The 23,647-nt window shown below is 40.0% G+C and overlaps 1 protein-coding gene across 1 annotated transcript; it reads left to right on the top strand.

The window, feature by feature from the left end:
• The first annotated feature begins 718 nt into the window (after positions 1-718).
• Positions 719-23,019, top strand: SFXN3 (sideroflexin 3). The gene is made up of 11 exons (XM_018553403.1): positions 719-827; positions 5,268-5,434; positions 7,664-7,834; positions 8,774-8,872; positions 10,080-10,155; positions 12,598-12,683; positions 18,258-18,385; positions 20,177-20,226; positions 21,243-21,292; positions 22,067-22,114; positions 22,699-23,019. The coding sequence occupies exons 2-11, from the start codon at positions 5,271-5,273 to the stop codon at positions 22,793-22,795; spliced, it is 969 nt and encodes a 322-aa protein (XP_018408905.1). The 5' UTR covers positions 719-827; positions 5,268-5,270; the 3' UTR covers positions 22,796-23,019.
• Positions 23,020-23,647: the final 628 nt, after the last annotated feature.

Here is a 23,647-nt window from a genome sequence, read left to right as displayed (position 1 = left end):
CAATCAGCAAACCTCAGGCATCCCACTGATTGGAGAGTTGCTGGCTCTGACTCAGCAGCGGATGTGTTGGACCTTTGCAGAGAGACTGCTGCTTGCCCACTGAGAGCAAGAGTCCCACTCTGCAGCTGCTGCCAGGGGACAGGAATTTCTACTCAGAATGTAGCTCCATTCAGTGGGATTTTAGAAAGAAAACAAACAGTCAGACGTTGAACAGCTTTCGTTTTCATGTACCTGGAATGTATTTATGTATTTAACTTATTTACACTGAAGGTTAAAATAACTGTCACAGTTCCATTGTGTTTCCTGGTTGCCCAGAGTCCACATAGCCTGCAAAAAGGTGCAACCAACAGTCTTTTTTTCCCTTCTCGCAGGATTTATTTAACCGACAGTCATTTATGTTTCTTACAGTTGAACTCATATCTTAGTCCAACAGTAAATTGCATTGAAATAAGATATTCCACATGTTTCATGTGACCCACAGTACTCTCAATGTGCTATCAGGCAGCAGCTGGTCCCAACCAGCCTCCCTGCCTCCCCCATGTAAGCCAGTTATTCTTAGCCAGCCAACCCATGTGAGTGCTTCACACTCCCACTGCGTCTACTGAGGTTTCCACTGACAGCAAACCGGCTCAGCCAGTCACAGGCTTTCCTTCTGTTTATCTCTGCTTTTCATACTAATGCATTGGCTGTCAGAGAGGGAGGGCGGCTTGGCAAGTTAGGTTGTCCTCTCTCCTATGTACAGTACAAGCTGGTGATGTCATTGAGAGGTCACTGCTGTCACTGGATGCTGTGTAGCATTTGACTTCTGAGCAAGGACGTAGAAAAGCGTAAGTGTTTCCTCTACAATTCTATACAATGGCTGGTTTGTGTCTGGCTGTATGCACAGCAGTCCAGTGCTTTGCAGTCATGTGGATTAACATACAGGCATGCAAAAAGCTGGACTGCTGTACATAAATCTAATGCTTCATTTGCTGAGATATAGCACTGATGGGGTTAAAGCACAGGTAGCACAGAGTGGGGGAAGTAGTTGTATGTCTACGATAATGACAGAGGATTCTAATTCTTCTATATTTGGAAGATCGCCTTTAGCCTTTGTTTCCTCAAGCAATTTAATTCCTGGGGCTGTTCTTAGAAAAAGGGATTACACAGGGTTTAGTAGCCCCAGGCGTGAATTTTCTGTCAGTTGGACATCAGCCGGTGTTAAGGGGACTGTCACAAGACAAAATGATAGTTTGCATCAATCCCTTTTGTATCACATGATGAAGTACAGTTTATTGAACAGACCTGAAGGTTGCAAGGGGAATGTACAATAAAACATAACATCAGATTAGCCCAGATGAACCTTTGTGGTATGCATGAAAGACCTTCAAATTTTTTATTGAACATTTTTATAACTTGAAAGGGGGGGCACTGATGTGAAAGGAGGGGAGCTCTGATGTGAAAGGAGGGGGGCTCTGATGTGAAAGGAGGGTGGCACTGATGTGAAAGGAGGGTGGCACTGATGTGATATGAAGGGGGCTCCGATGCGAAAGGATGGGGGATCTGATGTGAAAGGAGGGGGGCACTGATGTGAAAACAAGGAACTCCAATGTGAAAGGGGGCTCCGATGTTAAGGTGGAAGCGCCAAAGTCATCATTCTTTTGCCTGGGGTCTCCCTTTAAACCCCTAACAGACCCTTGTCAAGGATAAGGGTGTGATATTGATTATGGGATGGAACCAGACATAATTATTAACTTTTTTACATTTACGATTTTCGCATGTTAGACTGGGGTGCCTTGAGATTTTGCATACTTTTAAAAGGGTGCCCAGACTGAAAAAAGGTTGAGAGACACTGGTCTGAAGTTCCTCATTCATGTTACGTTGTATAATCTTCTTTAGATCTACCCACAACTGTCTTGTGCAAGTTACTATCTGATTGGATATAAATTGAATGGATAGATCAGGTAGGTCCTCATATAACATAAATTTGGTAAATCTAAAGTAGATTGTAAAAAGATTGTTTCAGCTAGATTGTAAGGTGTATGGTGCCCCTAAAAGGCGGTGCGATTAGCATGTTATAAAATAGCACATACGTGATGGTGTTTGTGGCTTTTTGCATGCATTTAAGAGGACATGTTGTCCGCACACTATTCAGCTTCAGAATATCATCTTTTTTGGTATGCCTTCAGCTTGACATAAAAAAAAAAATCCAACCTTGCAGGGTCCCTTCATCAGGCAAAGTGTCTTTTTTTTGCATGCAAGATACAATATATATATATATATATATTGTATTATATCAATGCATTATTTATATAATGTTCTAAAATAAGATATTAAAATTAAAAAAGATACGCATCAACACTAATGACTGCATTATATTTTAAACCACATATACGTAAAGGAACTGAAACGCAGATTTATTATTAGGACTGGTTTTGCAATAGAGCACAAGTCATATGCGAGGGTTTGAGGATAAAAAGCCATTTGTAAGCAGATAAATATTTCCACATTATCCGGCGCTGGCAGTTAGGGTGGGGTCTTGGCACGGGTGACTCAAATTATCCAAATGAAAAAAAAAACTAAGTTAGTCATAACATTTCTGCTCAACAGGATGTTAAAGACTCCATGCACATTCACCGCTCAGAGGTTTCATATCTGGTAAACGTAAAGTCTTATTTATTTACTGTCTTTGTGTGCATTCTACAGGAAGCAATCTTACACTTTGTGCTGAACGTTTTCTTGTTCATGACAGTGAGAGTCTGGAGAGCGCAATTGTTTTGTAACGTTCTTCATCATTGGAACACGTACAAACAAAGGAATTTTTCCTAAACCTGACACCACCCTCCTTGTGCTCCTTGTGAGAGCTGGGAAGCTCAGGCTCTAGTTCACAGTTGTCATAGAAACAGGACATATATTGATCACAAGACAGCGTAATATGTTTCGTTGTGATTATATGACATGCATAGGTCCTTTTTTGCGCAGGGACAATCCGAGATTTTGGCGACTGCGGTCTTGAATCCACCGTATTTGTTCTTTAAGATGATAATAAAAAACTGAATAATATATATTGAACTCTTAATATCTATTTACATTATTTTGATATTTGTATTTAAATATTTAGAGTATTTAAAGTGTAAATACCATTCAAACTTTTTTTTTTCTAGTCTTGGAATTGTGTGTGCATGTGTTTGTGTGGGATAGTGAGGCTCTCATGTTTTTTTAATGATGTACCGTATGTGATGTCCACTGGGAGAATCCCTTCAGTTCCTGTCCTGGAAGCACGGCAGTAAGTGAGTGGAAATCCAACTTGTAAAAGGGGAACTCCAGGAATAGTCTTTAAGGAAACTTGCATTGGTTCAGCAGGGCTCGATGTAAGTACCATATCTTATATCTGGAGGGCTGCTGGGGATTCTGGAAACCAATGTAGTAGTCTGTGCTACATACAGTAAAAGTTTCAATCTGCCGGGTGCTGCTCCAGCGGTTTCTCTTCTGCTCACTGAACACAGGAAGTCGTTCAGAGACGCCTTACTTTTTTTTTCTAATGAACACAAGGCATTCTTTGATTGGATGAGGTGGGGATTGTGATGTCATTTGCACCTCCTTTTCATTTTGTCCAATCAGAGGTCATTAAAAAAATACAAGGTATTTTTTGAATAGCGGCAGTGCCCAGCAAGTGACTCCCTGTGTTTAGTGTATATCTGGAGGGTAATCTGGGGGTGGGAGGGTTGTACCAGGATCTCTCAGTACTAGGAATGTAGGAATGATAAGGAGCACCTGCAATAAGGTTCTATGTTAAATGCAATATATAGCACAGCACTGTGGTTAAGTAGCTGTCCCATGGATGATATAGTAGGCCTGTGAGACTGATAATTTGTACATGACTGGCCAGCAACAATTAGGCAACCCAAACACTGGTAATAAGGTGCGCAGAAACATGCCACATGTCCACCAATCACAGGATACAGCAGGCATTATGTGCAGTTCTCTTTGTTTTGCATACATGCTATGTTATCTTGGGTCAATCATAGGAATTTCGGTCTCTACATATAAAGGGGAGCTTTCCATGGAAGCTACCAAACATGTGCAATTCTTTCCTTGCCTTACTATAATAATTGCATGTACTAAAGAGAACTCCTTTAACTAGTTGGCAAGCAGGCATATGACCATGCTCATGAGTAAAGTGATCAATTAATATAATAGTTATAAGCCATACTCATTTACGACTAATGGATATCTGGGCTTGCAGCTTTAATTTACATAGACTTCTCAGCAGAAAGAGTTACTGAGCCCACAGTTCTGGGAAAGCTGAAATTGATTTTATTTGCGGGATAAAAAAGCTTGGAATGGAAAGTCTGTGTAAAATGGTCTGGGCATGCTTTCAACAAACTTGTTTTGGCACACTGCAAAGGTCTGTAAAAAATGAGAAGTTTAACTATGTGTGTAGGAGTTAACAGATTTCTCTTCCTTAGCACAAAAAATCACGATGCTGCAGTTTTATACAGAGCTTTGAGGATTTGGGGGCCACTACAGTCTTAATGAGGGAAGCAACGAGATTTTATAGTAGTGGGCAGTGCCTTTAGTGCAGGGGCCCATATACAGACCAATTTTTGACTATAAAATGCAAATTATCTGCTTTTGCATGGGCTGTCTCCAGCACTGAAAGCCAGGAAATCTGAAATGGTGAGGATGGGAGGCGTGGTCCTATAGGGAAACAATGGTACATGTACTTGGGTTTCATATGCCTATAGCTATCATGTCCCTTATTATAGAAATGTTTCCTGTAAGTACCTAATGTCTGTATTGGTCAGAGTTGGCCATCACCATGAATGGCCCTTACACAGATGAGAAAAAGAAGAATAATTTGGATCAAGCTGCTTGTGCATAAACAGCTTAATGCACCTGTCCGTAATAGTCCGAAAACAGGGTTTCTTTATTTTCCTTTGTTAGCCAGTAAATTGCTTTATGTATGATGGCTGCACAGATATTACCGCATGTAAACCCTAACAGGCTAATTCAGTAAGCAAGTGCAAAGAGCATTGACCCATATCAACCAGACATTCCATTTGTCTGACAGTTCCATTTCTGGAGTTAAGATAGCGAATTATAACTTCTGAATTGCTGTGGGCTCAGAAACTTTGTAAAAACATTTCTTCATAAAATTAACCCAAAAGTTTTATTTGAGAAGTCAGCACTAACAGCAGTCTTGACCTTATAGCTACCTGGTAATCACATTACCACAACTACTTGAGAATGAACTCACTTGACTTGCTTATTAATCTTTATTCCAGACAATGCCTGAAGACCTTCCGTTCAACATCAACATTAAGGAACCACGATGGGACCAGAGCACTTTTGAAGGAAGAGCCCGACATTTCTTCATGGTGACAGATCCTCGCAATGTGCTACTAGGACCGAAAGTGCTGGAGGATGCAAAGAACATTGTAGAGAATTACAGGTTCATTTACTGGCAGCTTAACTAAACGAAAAATGTTTATTTTTAAAAAAATAGATTTTTGCTTATATTCTATAAAAAGCAAACTAACCTAAAACATTCAAAGGGGTTGCAATAACACTATACAGTATATTTAGCACTTATTTATAGTGAGCAAGCCCTGCTGAGGTTGATATTTGAAATTGAATGTAGCATGGAGGGGCCTTAAATTGGTTTGTACCAGATTTGGATTTTAAAATATTGGAAGCAGAAGAATCTATAAAGTTGGAATATAGAGTCTATAGAGGGCCTTCAATTAATTAGTGTAGAGCACATAGTTTTCTTAAAAGAAAACAATATTAATGAGTAAGGTGACATGTAGTTTCCTAGCCTATCAATTCTACAAAGGAAAGTGGACAATAGCAAACCTTCCCACATGAAGTGCCCTGTGCAACAATCCACCCTACTTTGGGCTACAATAGTGTTACCACTACTGCAAAATCAGCACAGGGGACCTCTAATTGATAAGAAAAGATCCTCTTCCTTGTGTCAATCAGTAGAATAACACTTACAAGCAGTAGGACATAGCATCATTTCATCACAAAAATGCAACATTTTGGATCGAAACTGACCCTGGGAGTTGAAACACTGTTGTGCCAATGGCATTCAGTGTGCTCCTGTGGATGAGGTCTAAGCTTTAAAGCATATTGCCGACATTGGGTGGGTGGGGGTGGGCTTGTGCAGCTGCCTATAATTTCTGTTCTTCTGGTGAGTTCCAGCAACTCACAGTTATAAAGAGGACCATATCCTCCCTAAGCAGAACAATAACATTGACAACAATTAAACTCTCTGTATGCATTGCAGTGGAGCACTGGGGCACCATAAAGTATACTTCAGCTGGTTATACACAGTTAGAATTTAATTTTTTTTAAATTGTTTTTGCACTGTTCACTTGGTTTTCCAATGGTTAGTAGGATCAAATTGACAAACAATTTTAACCATAGTGATGCAGAACATGAAAGAAGCAGGACGGAAATGTTTTCAGTCAATGTGGTTTACATTCGGGAAACTCCATTAATTTCCAAAACTGAATGTTAAAATCAAATCAAATTTTAAATGACATTCGTCAAGTCTATGATGACATTTTTCAATGTTCTGACAAAAATCTACCCGTGTATTACCAAATTTACACCTGTGGTTCAAAATTAGCTGTTGCTTTTTGCTTTGCATCTTTATGGCTGATTGAACTGATAATAAAGCGCTGTGCAAACTGTTGGTGCTATATAAATCCTGTATAATAATTAGGGATGCACCGATATATCGGCCACCGAAACATATCGGCCGAAAATGGCACTTTTGGCTAAATGCCGAAAGTGCCATTTTCCTGCCGATACATCGGCACATCCGTGCTTTCTTTACTCCCCGCTGGGCGCTGCTCTGTGTCCCAGCAAGGAGGAGAGAAAGTGACAGCCAGCCAAGCGCTGCGGGAGGAGAGCGCTGTGAGCGGCCAGTGTCTCTCCTCCCACACCGCTCAGCCGCCTATCACAGTCCGGCAGAGCGGTGTGGGGGCGGAGAAAGCCCACACTGTCACAGGAGGCTGAGCTCTCCTCCCTGCTCTGCTCGCTCAGCCTCCTGTGACAGCGTGTCAGAGAGGAGAGCAAGAGCAAACACTCAGCGATCCGTGAATGCTGAGTGTTTGTAGATAATTGAGGAGATGGTATGGTTACTATATCCTCAATTATGAATGAACAGGAAGTGATCTAAATCACCTCCTCTTCATTCATAGTTGTAGTTATAGTAAACACACAATGTTCTCAAGTTATGAATGAACAGGAACACTCAGTATAGAGGATTCCTGTTAATTGATAACAGGAGATACAGAAAAAGAGATTGAGGACTCTGTGTTCTCAATCTCTTTTTCTATTTTAAAAGAGAAATATCAGGGGTCTGTTTAGACCCCTAATATTTCCCCGAAGCCCCTAAAAGTAAAGTACAAAAACAAATAATTAATAAAAAATGAATTAATAAATAAAAATATAAAAAAATAAAAAAAGTTTATAAAAAAATAGATAAAAATAAAATGTTTACTAAATTTGAACAAATTAAAAAAAATTATTTTTCGGTTTCGGCCTGACAATTTTTTTTATTTAGGTTTCGTTTCGGTTTTTACATTTCTATTTCGGTGCACCCCTAATAATAATAATAATAATAATAATAATAATAATTTGCATTTTATACATCTTTGATTTGCAGAAACAGAATACCAACACCGGGACTAACTGAAGACCAACTATGGAGAGCAAAATACATCTACGACTCTGCTTTTCATCCAGATACAGGCGAGAAGATGGTCTTGATAGGAAGGATGTCTGCACAAGTTCCAATGAACATGACCATAACTGGCTGCATGCTTACATTTTACAAGTATGTCATCAGACATCCATGAAGCCAAGAAATATTAAAGGATAAATAGCTATAGATTTAATTTGCAAAAACTGAAAGAAAGGAAAAATGGAGCTATTACAGGCTTTATCTAATGTAGTGTAGTTATTTTTGATGAGAAAAATAACTATTTGTTCGTTATATGATTTTGTTCCCATAATACTTGAGTCTATCATGCATTTATTAGTGTAAAAATATGGTAAGGAAATATTTTCCTTAGTGTTTCATAAGTAGGCACAAGTAGAACCATTTCATGTTTTGAGATCCCTACATCTAGATAATCTAGACAGCAATATCATTTAAAGGAAGCCTATACTGAGAAGCTATGCAAACTGCCGTTGCTGACCTCTCTTTCAGAAAATACTACTTGGCTGTTTGCCATGCTTGTTCATTACCTTTAATGACTTCCAAGTCACTGATCCAGTACAGGACTAGAGAGAAGGAGTTCTGACTTTTCTCTGTCTTTTATTTGCTGTATGCCTGTTACAGGTCTGAAGCATTGAAGGCGCAAACAGCTATGCAACAAGCCTTATTTCTCTCTTGACATGTATACAGTATATTAACCAGTTGACATCCGCGGTGTTAAACCCCCTTCCCATCCAGGCCATTTTTCAGTATTCAGAGCTGTGGTACTTTGACTGACATTTATTCCTCGCCGATCGCCTACATGTGAAACACCCGGTAACGGGTGTTTGCTTTGGTCGGGTCTTTTCTGCCCGTGCGTGCCCGCCAGGGGGCGCGCAAGCAGTGCCGTCCGTCCGTTTTTTTACAACGGGCGGATGGCAAGTGGTTAAAGCTTTAGAAAAGATATGGCAAGTGTCATACAGTAAGACATTAATGAGGAGTAAAATACATCTTATAATACGCGACTTATATTCCTGGCTAGTTGAAATAAACTGTTGGTTTCTATTTTATCTGCAGAACAACCCCAGCAATTATATTCTGGCAGTGGGTGAATCAGTCCTTTAATGCCATTGTGAACTACACCAACAGAAGTGGAGACGCACCAATCACAACCAGGTAAACTAATGACCAAACATAAGCCTTTTAGTACATGACTGCACCCAAATTATTGGTTTTACTACATTGCAGAGATGCACATTTTTCCAAAGAACAGATACAGCAATGACATCATTACAACTGCAGACCTCTAGAAGCAATTGACATGACTACCAACAAAAACACTTCAAGCTGAGCATAAAGGAACCTTGAAATGCTTGTGCATACTTAATAAAAACAAAACAAAAAAAACAATATATTGAAATCTAAGGTTCTATTAGGGTTAGTATATACTGTATATTGGGATGTAAATGGGATGCGTTTACCTTGAGGCCGATGTACTAAAGGAGTTGAGAATCTTTACACGATAAATTGTGTAAATATTCACCTTAGGTATCCAATCACTGAAATGCAGAATCCTGTTTACTTATTCTTCTGCACATTGATTGGATGAAAGAAGTGAATAGTTAAGAAACTGTAGACCCCTTTAGTAAATCAGTCCACGTGTTTACAATACATTTACCATGCATTCACTTTGTCTTATATGGAAGAATACAAGCAAAGAACAAAGTGATTTTGAAAGCTCATGCACAGTAGTCCCTCCTCTGAAACCGAAAGTCAGTATTCCATCTGCAGCCCTGCCATTGAATTATATCAATACTTGTTAGCCTGGGTGCATCAGAAGTGCTAAAAGAATAGGATAAATAAGGCTAGCCATGCACAGTTAGATTTATTTCATTCAGTTCTACCAAAAGAACCAAAGAAATCGTTAGCTTCCCCCATCCACAATTAACAATGCGGATGGAGGGATACCCACTGCAGGCTTTTCTGTTCAGCAGCCACTACTCAGCTGTTTAGCCAATGTTCAGCCAATAATTTTCCATCCAGCGCCTTCCACAAAAGTTGGTTAAAGAAAAACAGCTTTTGATCGGGTGGAGCCAACAGCGCCAAGCCAAGGCTGGCTAGCTTAAGAGTCTAACAATAATTTAAATTCTATCCATTTTAGATTGTAAGCTCTCATGAGCAGGGCTCTTCTAATCCTCTTGTATGAGATTGCAATGTAACTAGATGGTCTCACTTTATTTAGTAAAGTGTTTTGCAAACTGTTGGCAGTATATAAATTCTTCTTCATAATAATAATGATAATAATACAAATAGTGTATCAGTTGCTAAGCATTCTGTACACATACCAGGATATTACTTATAATTGTCTTACATTTTCTTGCAGCCAGCTAGCAACAGCATATGTTAGTGCTACTACAGGGGCTGTGGTGACAGCGCTGGGTCTGAAGTCACTGACTAAGGTAATCATCTATGTTTTGTATAAAATGCATCACTCTTAAACCCACAGCTGTCCTTTATAGCCATGTTTGTTAGTAGATCTTTTATATCGCAGCCTTATTAGGTATAAACTATACATAGGCTAAGCTGTATCACTCCTAACCCCACAGCTGTCCTTTACAGCCATATTTGTCAGTAGATCTTTTATATTGCAGCCTTATCAGGTATAAACTATACATAGGCTAAGCTGATGAACTTGCAATTGAATTGGCTGCTATGAATAGCTTAAAAAGGAATATTACAGTGTTTTTAGTTTTATTGTATTTAAATACAATTTTTGCATTTTCCATTTGTTATGTAACTTTTGGATATAGTGGGGAAGTGTTTGAGATTGTTTTTTTCTTTCTATGTGTGACCCTACTGGGGAGTTTCTCTCCTCACTTCCTGTCCCTGTGACAGCCATACAAAATATGGGAAAGCATGGACAGTAGTAAACATTGTCAATTCATTGGATGTTGTAACCATTCCAAACTAAAAAAATGTTTTTGTCTGTGTCTATGTTTGACACATTTCTTAATCTGCCCAAAAGGGTTACCAAACTTCCCACACTATCTGAAAAGAAATCAAAAGTTTTGGCTGGAGTCGGGCTGTGGAGTTTCCTGTTTTTTTTTTTTTTTAAACAATAGATTTTTATTAAGAAATAGGTCAGCAATAGATGACAAACAATATAAAGAGATATAAAATGTGTACAAATCTTTCAAAGCTTACATATCAGATGGGAAAATCATATCTATATAAATGCATGATAAGTATCCTAAATTCCCAAGAACGTACAAGTTATGTTGCTTTAGGTAGGCATGGGCCATCTATATAGACCCTTTAAATCAACAATATAGTCAAAACCGAGAAAGAAAGAAATAGAGAAGTGGAAACAAAGGAAAAGAGTATCGGTCAGCACGATTCCGTGCGACCGGCGAAAGAAAAAGGGTCAGGATGGAATAGACAGAGCATATATATTATGGAATAACACCGGGGCTAGCTTCCTACAGCTTAGGCACATAATAATTCAACTAGGATTCCCGTAGGTGTTGGAACCTGCCATTGGACTGGGTTCTATAGGAGATTGCTTTCTCATATTCGCATTGGGAATGCACTTTTGATAGAGTTTCAGTCAAGGCACCATTACCGATTTCCAGTATCCTGCAATCAGCAGTCTGGCCGCAAACAAAAAATGCATCACCACCGTCCTAAACTCCAAGGGATATATTTCAATCTCCACACTGAGAAGCGCAAGTTGAATGGTCGGAGTGTTGAGGATACCCGTAATCGTCACTAAACATCTGAGTTTCCCTTTTTTATATGCTTGCTGAAATATTTAATTCAGTAACTGTATATAATATACAGATTTGTAAACTACCAGACCTGGCTGAAACCAAAACTGAGAAGGTGAACCATGAAGACAGGCCATGAAGACCCAAATCCTGCCCCGATTCAAAGGCCTAACGCCGCTGTCTAGGGCTAAATATGGGGTAATAATGGGTTTTTCTTCCCTGCTTGTGTTATTATTCATAGACATTTTCCTGTTTGTTGGAAAATCTCTTTGATGGGTCAGAGCCTTCCCTCTTCTTTCTGAGCACCTTACCTTACACGTGTAGCTTCCTCTCATTGGGTGATGAGCAAGAAACACACTGGACCTGCTATGTCTTCAAATGAATGACTAACGGAGACATCTGCTCCTCCATTGCAAGCCTTAAGCTGGCCATACACTGCTCAAATTTTGTCCGACATCTGCTGAATTGGATAAATTTGAGCTGTCAACACCACCAGGCTCAGCAAAAGTCGATTGATAAAGGAGTCGGGTGAAAACTTGTTGACAGAACATCCATTCAGATGCATTGACTGTTGGGGTATTCAGCAGCCATTGGTCCCTTTGGCTACTGAATACAATAGTCAGCAAGGGAAACTCTTCATCCATACTGTTTAGGGTAGATAGGTGAATCTAAAGGCGTATAGCCAGCCTAAGGCAAATCATTGTGTAGCATTAGAAAGCAGGAACCAGAGCCTGCATATGTAATGAACTGTATGGTTTCCCCCATGTTTATACATTATTACAAATAAGAATCATATTTTTTTCAAACATTACTGCACAATAATATGATTTACACCAAGCTGATTGTTTTTACAATGACCCGAAACATGCTTGTTTTAGGTCAGTGGCTGAAAGTATTAAAGCAAGAAGGTCAGCATAAAAGTCGGGCATCTAGGACTTTCAGTAGCATAGATCAGCAGTGGCAACCTTTTCAGCTACAAGGACTTAGTTTCCACTACCTGTGCATCATTCTCAGTACAGAAAGCCATGTTATGACACTAACTATAAGGCTTGTTAATGTCTTGATGTAAATGTCCTTGTACTTCGGTAACATATTTCCAGTGTGTTAAAAATATTTGTAATTGTTTGTTGGCAGCATTTGCCCTCCCTGGTTGGCCGCTTTGTGCCCTTTGCTGCTGTCGCAGCAGCCAACTGCATCAATATCCCTTTTATGAGACAACGGTAAGGTAATTTCCTTTTACTGCATGTGAACATTGGTGGTTACCATTGAAAAAAAGGCAAAAGTTTATTGTGTTCAGACTTATAAAAACAATCCATATGACCCACATAAAACCTGTTGAAGAATTAATGCAAAACAGCAACTATCTTGATTTGCAGGGTGCTGCAAGAGTAAGGTCTATCCACTTACATCTTGGCACAGCCTGTGATCCATGGTGGGGCAGAAGCAGGAATAAATGGCGAGTAGTAGTTGACAACTAGACTGTGTGTTGTATCTATTACATGCACAAGGGTGAAAAACTGTCTTTATAGGTTAAACTTTTTGGCCCACCCCTACAACTTTCAGGGTTACCAGAAGCATGTTAGCTTGCATAATTCCACACATTAGTGTTGTGTTGTTTTTCTTTCAAGGGCTTCAAACACATATGCCTTAAAGTAAATTTGCAAGGGGGTTTGGGGTGTTGTGGATCATGTTAAGTGTTTTACCTCAACACATAGGCAGCCTGGCACCAGCTAAAGACCACGACTCTGACCTTGCCGCTGAGTGAAAAACAGCCCATGTTCACCTCTGTGGGGAGTGCAGGCCTTATTTCTCTTGCAGCTTAGGCCATAATGCAGTGCATAATGGACATAGTATGCACAGAAGAGTGTTCTTATGTCCCTGCTTTGTTTGCTTACTATACTAAATGTATTGGGCATTACACACCAAACTAAGTGCAGAAGCTAATCACTGGTAAGGAATGTATTCTATTATATGACATGTTCAGAGATTACACATAGCAAATGAAATCCTGCTGTACAGAGGTGGATACCGAGACAGATTCAGTTACTCACATTGGTTGCACTGAAATGATTTCCAATCAGGTGTTAGTTGTGTTATTTTTTCTTTGTAGGTTTAAAGGAAAACTGTCGTAGATAACACATGGAGGCTGCCATTGCTTAGATGTCCTTCTGAAAATGCTAGTTGCCTGGCTGTCATGCTAGATCAGTGGCTTCAGCACTTTGAGGGCTGGTTCACACGAGCTCTGGTGCGTTCCAGCATGATTCACTGCTGGAAAGCACTGGAGCGCCTCCTGGCCAGCTTCCTGGAGGCCCCCTCCCCCAGTGTGATCGACCCACACCAGAATGCGTGGCGCATCAGTGCCTGCGTTTTGGTCCAGTGCGATCTGAAAAAATGCTGCAGGGCTCGTTTCCACCAGCCCGTGCGCTCATCGCACTGTCCCACGCCTGGAACACAAGGGATCGCAAACACAAAGTCTCCTTGCGCTCTGGAAGGGGGCGTGGCAGTGCCATTCATATGAATGGCACTGCAGACGCCCCCCACCCGCAGTGCGATCGCAAAAAATTGTGCATGTACTATTGCATGCGGGCGATCACACTGCGGTAGGGGGACTTGGTTGCTGTCTATTTGACTTCAACGCACTGCCACGCTCCCTCCTGCCCCTGAACGCAGGAAGCACGCCAGGATGCGATACCATGCATTTGAGCAGCTGACCACTCTGGAGCGCACTGTTTATGGTGGGAACGGGCCTTGAATCTCTGCACTGGTCAGGTATGCAGATCAAGACTTCCAACTTCTACTGAACTGCACACCTGCTAGGCCACTTAGTAGTCCTGATCTGCATCAGAAAGTATTGGAGTCTGAGGGTGAAGATGACATCCGGATAATTAGCATTATCGAAAGGAGGTCAGCATTGGCAGCTTCGGTGTTACCTGCATGACAGGATTCTATTACATATTGTTTTACTTCGAATCACAAAGTCAGACAGCAGCCTCAATCATTGATCACATCGATCTGAATGAGCACCTGACAGTCATTCATATCACACCTGAATCTCGCTGCTGACTGTTTTTCTATCATTACCCAAACACTATGGGGGGGGCTTAAAACGTGGGATGTATAGTGATCTAATAAAGGGTAAGCAACAGGTGTTTACCAAGCAGTGTGCTTGTCTTTCCTCTGATTTATTTTTAAATTGCACAGATAGTATTAATACAATAATATTAATATTAAGCAGAATTCATTTTTGTGTAAAGTGCAGCTGCTGGTTTTCTACCTCTGTTAGTTAATACATCTCCCCCAGTGACTGCATCTTATTTTAACTTCAAACTATAATCTCATTTTTGCTGGTAGAAAATCCTTATGAATGGATTTTCCTATTTATTGCCGCCACATCACTGCTGCATAATCCTCATGTCCCTAAAAATCCAATATGGGCACTCTCCAGATATGATCGGTATGTGAACCTTCAATCACAGTTACCAGGGTACCTTCAGTATATGACTGTACCAGAGTACCTTCATTATAAGACTGTACAGCACAGTTGCCAGAGTACTTCAGTATGACTGTACATCACAGTTACCAGAATACTTTCAATATGACTGTACAGCACAGCGACCAGAATACTTTCAGTATGACTGTACAGAACAGCGACCAGAGCACCTTCAGCATATGACTGTACCAGAGTACGTTCATTATAAGATTGTACAGCACAGTTAGCAGGGTACCTACAATATACTGTATAGTACAAGAACCAGGGTACTTACAGTATATGAATTTACAGCATAGTAACTTTAGTATATAACTGTACAGCACAGTTACCAGAGTACCATCAGCATATGACTGTACAGCACAGTTACCAGAGAACCTACAGTATATGACTGTACAGTACAAGAACCAGGGTACCTAAAGTATATGAATGCACAGTACAAGAACCAGGGTACCCTGAGGATATGACTGTACAGCACAGTACAAGAACAAGGGTACAGTACAAGACAAGTACAGTACAAGAACCAGGGTACCTACAGTATATGACTGACTGTACAGCACAGTTACCAGAGAACCTACAGTATATGACTGTACAGTACAAGAACCAGGGTACCTAAAGTATATGAATGCACAGTACAAGAACCAGGGTACCCTGAGGATATGACTGTACAGCACAGTACAAGAACCAGGGTACAGTACAAGACAAGAACAGTACAGTACAAGAACCAGGGTACCTACAGTATATGACTGTAAAGCTCAGTTACCAGAGAACCTACAGTATATGACTGCACAGTACAAGAAACAGGGTACCTACAGTATACGACTGTACAGTACAAGAAACAGGGTACCTACAGTATATCACTGTACAGCACAGTTACCAGAGTAACTTTGGTATAAGACTGCACAGTTACCAAAGATCCTTCTCAGGTCCCTTAGGTGGTTTGGCTTCTTTAAAGAGATTAGGACAAAAAGGAGACTGTGTTGCATATACACAGCAGAGTTACAAACCTTCCACATATGCCTCCAGCCACACTTACCATGTTTAGAATTGTGTATCTTACCAAGCGTTCTGTTTTCCGTGGTCTCCAAATACTCTCAACGCTCCTCCTTCTATAATAATAACAAGTGGGATTTTCAGCATTCTAGCACATTTATAGTAGTTGAAGGCAGACTGTTTGTTGACATTATTGGGTTTTCATGCTGTGAAGATCCTCCTGACTGCAGTGTTCTATGGACAGGAAGTCAGCTGTGCCCCAGAAAACATTGTCCCCCACTATAACCATTTTCTCAAGGGCCACTTGCTGTAGGGACTGGTGTAGATAGACCTTTCCTGCAGAGTGTTGTCTCAGTGAATGCTATATACAGACCTATAGTATGTTTGTTATAATGGCTTAGTGGTTAGCACTCCTGCTTTATAGCACTGGAGTCCCAGGTTCAAATCCTGGTCAGAACACCATCTGTATGGAGTTTGCAGGTTCTCCCTTGCAGTTGGCTCTATGTGACAAGAGATTACTTTAGATTGCAAGCTCCCTGAGAGCAGGGACTGATGTCAATGTGCGCTGTGTAAATTGTTGGCTCTATATAAATATGCGTAATAAATACTTTTGGACAGAGGAGGGATATGGGCTTCTAACTCAACATTTTAAAAATATCAGTTGCCTGTCCATCATGCTGATCCAAATTTGTGTTAACATTTTTTCCAAATCTGAGACTGTTCTTGGAAAGCAGGGCCAACCAGGTGTCAAAGGCAGCCCTGAAGGGTAGTTTTCGGAAAGCAAAAAGATTTGTATATTTAAAAAAAAAATGTGTGCTGTCCCTCCGTCCCTTGACCTAAACAGCAGTGCTAATGGGACTAGAGCTTGCTTGTTTAGTGGGACAAACTTTTAAAGTTTTTTTAAATTTAGGCGCAGCTGTACGCGGCTCTGCCCACACAGCTGAAACCTCAATGGAGAGACTACACTTTCCACAATGGCAGAGGCACTGTAGTTCTCAGTGAATTGTAGGACATTGTAGGACATTCGTGCCCTCGGCATTGGGAGGGTGTCCCCATGCCGATGGGGACAAGGGCCTCTTCCCCACAACCCTGACCCGGTGTATGTGGGGGTCTGCGGGCAAGGGAGCTTATTTGCATCGGGGTACCCCTTTAAATAAGGGGCACCCAGATGCCGCCCTCCCATGTGAATGAGTAAGGGGTACTTGTACCCCTACCCATTCACTAAAGGGTTAAATCAAATAGTTAGTAAAAAGTCCAGACTTTTGACAAAATCCTTTAATTGAAAAAAAAACCAACAGTAAATTTTTTACTATTCCTTTAATAACATTTTTTTTCGATCCAAACGAAAACTAGCCGCAAATAAACGACATTCAGTCCGAATGTCAACAGATGGGCGAAGCAAGCCATGACGTCACGGCTTGCTCTGCCCATTTGACATTCTCAGCCGTCAAATGCTACATATTGCATTCATATATATCAAATGCTACTATGGTTAAAAGTTCAGAGTCAATAGTGTAGTGGTTAGAGCACAGGTTTGCCATTGTCAAGGTTGCAGGTTCTAATCCAGGGCAGGGAGAATAATAGATAATGTTTTTTTTTTCTTTGCTTTTGAATTGGCATTCTCCTAATATTCCTACCAGACCTAACGGGTCTGGTATGAATTGGGGGGGAACCTCAGGCTTTTTTTTTTTTTTTTCATCTTCTGCAGACTAATAATAAAAAAAAAAAATGTTATTTTTTCCCCCCCTAATGTCCAATAACGAATTTCGTCCATAATCCGAATCCGAAAAACGAAACTAAACAATTTTTTTTTCTTTGTTTCAAAACAAAACTAACCTAAACAAATTTTTTGCTGGTGCACATGTCTACTAAACATTTCTAAAGGTGTATTTGTTGTTATTTTAAAGATATGGGTAAAGTTCCTCTTTAACCTCTTTAACTGAAAGGAACTGGAAGGAACCACTGATCTCGGTTGCAATGCTTTTCAGGTTCAAATGCAAATATTCTTTTATTAATATGTGTGCATTTGTTACTTTTTTTTGCAAATAAATATCACCTGTCAATGAATTCTGAAAAATCTCAGAAGACTCCTAACCTGATCTCAAATGCAAGCAGAATGAACCTGGAAGCAAGCTGCATTTGCCCATTGACACAAGTTCAGAGCCTGTCCACACAGACCCCTAATGACCGAAATTGTTTGCATCATCAAAACCAACCAATCAGATTCCAGTTGTATTTTTTTCTATGGCACAAGAATCCCGTATTGGAGCATCTGCCTTCTCATTAAAAACTGTTCTGCTTTGTTTTGAATCAGAGAACTGAAATTTGGGATCCCAGTTACAGATGAGAATGGAAACAGACTGGGAGAATCCACAAAGGCCGCCCAGCAAGCCATTGCCCAGGTGGTAGTATCACGGATCGGCATGGCGGCACCGGCCATGGGTAAGTAAGATTCCTACTCTGTTCCTCTGCTAGTTACTATTCATACACTGGGTACGGGTTACTCAGTCTTAACAAATGTTAAAATACTAAGCTAAATTCCAACTTGTATTGACTTGTTTGACATTTCAGACTAAATTGAAATTTTACACACTGCACATGTCTGTTAATGGTATTTTTCATTAATAAAGACTAGTAAATTGCTTTAAAGGTCAAGAAATACCAGCCTTGATTTCACGCTAAGATGACTTTAACGTATCTTTGTGAAACATAACTGGATTTCATTTTTCTGTAAAGAAAACATTTAAACAAATGTTCCACTTTTATAAAAAGGTGGACCCCTGCTTCTTACCTGTGCTTATAGCAAGACAGAGAACACTCCATGCTGAATTATCTCCTTTTTCTATAAACACAGAATGTAATGTTAGATCTCTACTGTATCCAGGGCTTAACAATCACTGGCAACTAAGGTAGAGCAAGAAGATCAATTCTATTTCAAAGCATTTGGTCATTCAGGGTCAATTCTAAGCCATTTTATATGTCAAAGTTTTCACTTGAGTTTTTCATTGCTGTGCATGTGGATTTAGGGGGCAGCACAACACCGCACCACACCACACCACAACATGCTTATACCGATGCATAAATGTGTTGTACAAAACCATAGTTTTAATGGGGCTTTAAGGGTTAATTTTATGGGTTAGTTAGGTGTTTGGGAAAGGGGTAGGCTTGAGGTATTTTTTTCATTTCCAAATTGTATTGATCTTTACATAAAGTATAGTCTGCAACATTAGATGGTGCATATGATTAGATAGCTGAATCAATAAACACATATGAAACAGACTTTCTGTGATGTTTCCAAATTTTTTCAAAAGTAGCAAACCTAAGATGATGACCTTGGGGATGATGAGTATGTAGCCTCTATACCAGTGGTTCTCAACCTGTGCAACCTCAGGATCCACATGTGTCCTTGATCATTAAGTTCCAACCCAAGTTGCAGTGCAATGGAACGCACAGCATCCACCCAGTCTTCCTACCTTACGAGAACTTGAGTGGATTCTCAGCCTGGGGTCCAGTGTGGACTGCTGTGCTGTGATGGAGCTCCATCCATATGTTCATTGCTTGCATGCCCTGTAGAAGTAGTGGGAGCCAGAATGTGACATCACTCCAGTCCAGGCACCTCTACAGGGCACACAAAGGAGCTGTAAGCAATGCACAAATAGATGAAGCTCTCTCGTGGCTATGATGGCCCCATCCCACCCCACCCCACCTCAAGCTGTCACTCTGCACCAGACAGCATATTTTGAATGGCTGCTTGGCCCGAGAACTGATAGTGCTGCACTAGGGGGAGGCTGAGGAACCTCTCACCTAGAAAAATAGAAGGCATGCGGTGACCCTCTGAAAATGGGGCCGCGACCTACTTTTGGGTTACGACCCACCGGTTGAGAACCAAGGATCTATACAACCTTTGATCTGAGAAAATAAGGTCCATCTTTGTCCAATTTAATGTGGACTGTAGTAGGGAGGTGGGGAACTTACGTTAAGGTCTTAACTGTAATGGATAGGTAAAGGCTAGGGTCACCTAGGGGCATTTTTATACAGTGTTAAATAATTGAACTACTATGAAATATATATGCCGCTCATGATGTAGTAATATTTATGTTATATGATGATCATGTCCAGGTATGGTCTACAGAGTATACTATGCAACAGGCATAAGTCTTAGAATGACTGTTACTGTTCCAAAGCTGTCACCTTGTTTTGAATACCTAATTCATGTCACTTTGTCTTTCTTAGCCATCCCACCTGTAATTATGAATTTTCTGGAGAAGAGAGCGTTTCTTAAGGTAAGATTTGAGACAATGTTTTGAATGGGTGTTTGTTTTATAAAGAATAATAACTGTACAAAATATTATTTAAAATGGACCTTCAAATTTGAGCCTGCAGCCAAAATGATTAACTAACCTGATTTTTCTGCTCATGTATATTTTCCATTTTTCATTACCAGAAGCTTTGTTTGCATATAGCTTGAGGGATAAATTGTAGGCAGCCTATCCATCAGGTTCCCACTTTAATCTTCAAAAATTTTTTAAAATTATAACAGTGTCCTCTTGATTTCCTGTATCTCCTTAGGTTATGAGTATTGCCCCTCGTTTTCACAGTGGAGTGCTTGTGACTTTGACCTTTTTGCCAACTGTTTTCTGGCTGGTCTGATGATGTCACAGGTCTTTCCTTTTATCATCTGATGGTGGTAGTCATAAGTCCTTACTGCTACATTGAATTACGTGTGATCGCCACTCAGTGCAGTAATTCTCTGAACCCAGGCTGCAGAAAGACACCAGCCTAAGGGGGCGGGTTTAGGACAGCTTGGGTTTAGAGGAAGTGGGTTGAATGATGTGACTGTCATTCAACCCTGAAGACTGGTTACACCTAGTGGTGAAAAAGTAGTAATGTGGGACTAAAGATGAGTATTGCAGCAAAAGCAATGTTTTATTTTTACTATTAGGCTATTTATTTTATGATTAGATTGTTATAGCTGAAGTTCAGAATTAAAAAAACAAACAAACTGTCTTATCTATAGAACTGCCAGGGACACAATGTTCCTTATTACAATGGTGGGGCTACTCTTGTTATAGTAAAACAGTAACCTCCCATTTAGAATTCATTTTTAGCAGTCTTTCTTAATGCATGCAGAAAATAATCAGTTAGAGATCTACAACAGTATGCTAAATCGTTATGTTCATAGTTAACCTAATAGGATTTTTTTTCCTTTTGAAAGGTCTTCTTTGCATATACAAAAATGTTTTATCCTAATCACGAACACCACATATTTACTTATTTTTTGTCTTGTTGCATACCTCAGCGTTATCCATGGATGAATGCACCCGTACAAGTCGGGCTAGTTGGCTTTTGGTAAGCATTGGCAATGTTGGTAAAGTGGTTCTTATATAAAATCGGGACAGACATGTGTACAATTGCTAGCTCAGCTGGCTATTGTATACTGATAGACATTTTTTGAATTGAAGGATCAGGGGTAATTAGGTCAACACCAATGTTTTTCATTTCCTGTTTTCTGTGACCCTCAAAATCCTTTTTAGACACCCAAGTAGAAACACAGCCTTATTAGTAACAGCTTTACAGAAACTCACTAACAATTTCAACTGGCAAATAACTGTTAATGGCTACCAGCACCAAAAACTTGTTTCCAGCGAGTAGAAAAATCTCTGTTGGTGAACATGACTGCTTCCAACATTGTAACTGCTCAGTGTGTTCCCATAAACAGTCCGAGTTTTGACCAAACTTAAAAACAGCCCGGGACATAATTAGATTATTTATGGCTACCCTTACTTCTGTAGACATTGTTGGCTGGCTTGCACAATCACTTTAGTGCCACTTTTATGAGATTCAGTAGTGACAGACAAACCCTTTAAGCTGCCACACACTGTAGGAATCCCTGACATGCAGATAGCCAGTTGTGTGGCTTCCCATTAAGAAAACCATTGGGTAAAGTAACATTTTAAGTTATGCCTGTCTGGTTAATCCCTTGCACAATTATCCTTTTGATGGTGTTAAAAACCATGGTGGTCACTTGACCTGCCTTTCCATCTCTACAGTATAATTGTTAAAGTTGCATATATCTGCTAATTTTATCCAGTATGAATATAAATGTTCTTTTTCTGTTTTTAGCTTGGTCTTTGCAACGCCGCTTTGCTGTGCTCTGTTTCCTCAGAAAAGGTGTGTAAAATATTTTGAAAGGAGATACTCTAATTTTATTAACCTTTGCTTTGAAAATTGAAAAAAAAAAAAATTTTTACTCTATCATAACTTTAACTTTTTATTACATGTTGGATGATATTCCGTATAAACATAGACTGTATGGCATGGCCTATTGCTACATCATCAGCAGGGACCAGTATGAAAGCAGCCATAATGGTCCTACCTGCCTGGTTGAGGTCCCAGTATTTATCCTTGTAGTCATTTTTATGTTTGTCCCATAGTTGAACAGTTGGATTACCATCATTGGTATCATCAATATTATTGCTTTTGACACCACCTTGCTTTTAAATATTTTGCCACATATTACAGGCGCCAACCACGGACCAAGGCTGCCTAATTTGTCTGGTTTCATCCAGCTGATAATTATACCTCTAATTTATTAATTTATATAAATATGTCAATCTGATTTTGAGACAATTGTCCCAACCATTTCCACTGATGCTGTGGCTACTAACCCACACACAATTTAATATTATGTCAGTGAACTGGCATTATTTCCCTATTATGTCACCTATTAATGTATCTGTTACTTTGTTTATTAGCTCCATGAAAGTGTCCAGTTTGGAACCAGAGGTCCGTGACCGCATCATGGAGAAGAACCCGAACTCCCAGATTGTATACTTTAATAAAGGACTCTAGATGAGGACAATCCCATGAACCATTATCAGTCAGTCAGTACATGAACAAGACATCTATACCATTCACTTTACAAGCTGCTAACAGGAAACGTATTGTTCTGCATGGGCATACACCCCAGTTCTCTCAGGTATAATCAGATGTGGTGTATGGCTTTGTGACTTAGTTGTGGTTTGGTGTTTTCCTGGAGAGTTAAATACATTCCAGTTTGTAGGGGCTTCATCCAAGGCATATATTAAGAAGATGCACCGGCCTTTGAAGTTGAGAATTAAAAACAGATGGCACAAATTTCTATATCCAGGACGAAACAGCGCTACTGTACAGTTATTTGTTCTTTTTTTTGCCTTTCTCTGGAAGGAAATCGTATAACCAAAAATGCAAATATAAAGATCTGCAGGGAAAAAAGAAAAATCCGAATTGTTTTTTTTTAAACTCACACTAAATGTGCTTTAAATGATGCTTCAGCACACAATGCAATATCTTCATGTTGTAGCTGACTAAAATCATGGTTATATGAACTTTTGAGGGTTATAAGAGTCACATTGTACATCTAACTCTTGCAGGAATGATCTAGAGCAGGGGTAGGCAAACTCCAACCCTCCAGCTGTGGTGAAACTACAAACCCCATTATGCATCTGCCTCTGTAAGTCATGCCCGTGCAGAGTCTTACAAGGTGTAAAGGGATTTGTAGTTGCAGCACAGCACCACATGGTCCCTTCTTCAGGCAAACAAAGAGTGAGTTGGGTGCCTGAAGAAGGGACCATGTGGCTCCGAAACATCGCTATTATGATGTGACACCACAGAGGTCAATAAATATTGACTAAAAATTATGTTGGAGTGCTAGTGACCTTCCTT

This window comes from Nanorana parkeri, unplaced genomic scaffold (genome assembly GCF_000935625.1).
Source record: "Nanorana parkeri isolate BGI_ZX_2015 unplaced genomic scaffold, ASM93562v1 scaffold119, whole genome shotgun sequence".
Classification (NCBI taxonomy): domain Eukaryota; kingdom Metazoa; phylum Chordata; class Amphibia; order Anura; family Dicroglossidae; genus Nanorana; species Nanorana parkeri.
The sequence above is the reverse complement of the archived record's forward strand: the minus strand, read 5'-3'. Positions and strand labels throughout refer to the sequence as shown.

Excerpts from the sequence above, each read along its gene's own strand:
- SFXN3 (XM_018553403.1), top strand. The coding sequence starts at position 5,271 with ATGCCTGAAGACCTTCCGTTCAACATCAACATTAAGGAACCACGATGG. Across the intron at positions 12,684-18,257 it reads ATCCCTTTTATGAGACAACG|AGAACTGAAATTTGGGATCC; the intron begins GTAAGGTAATTT and ends GTTTTGAATCAG. Across the intron at positions 20,227-21,242 it reads AGAAGAGAGCGTTTCTTAAG|CGTTATCCATGGATGAATGC; the intron begins GTAAGATTTGAG and ends TGCATACCTCAG.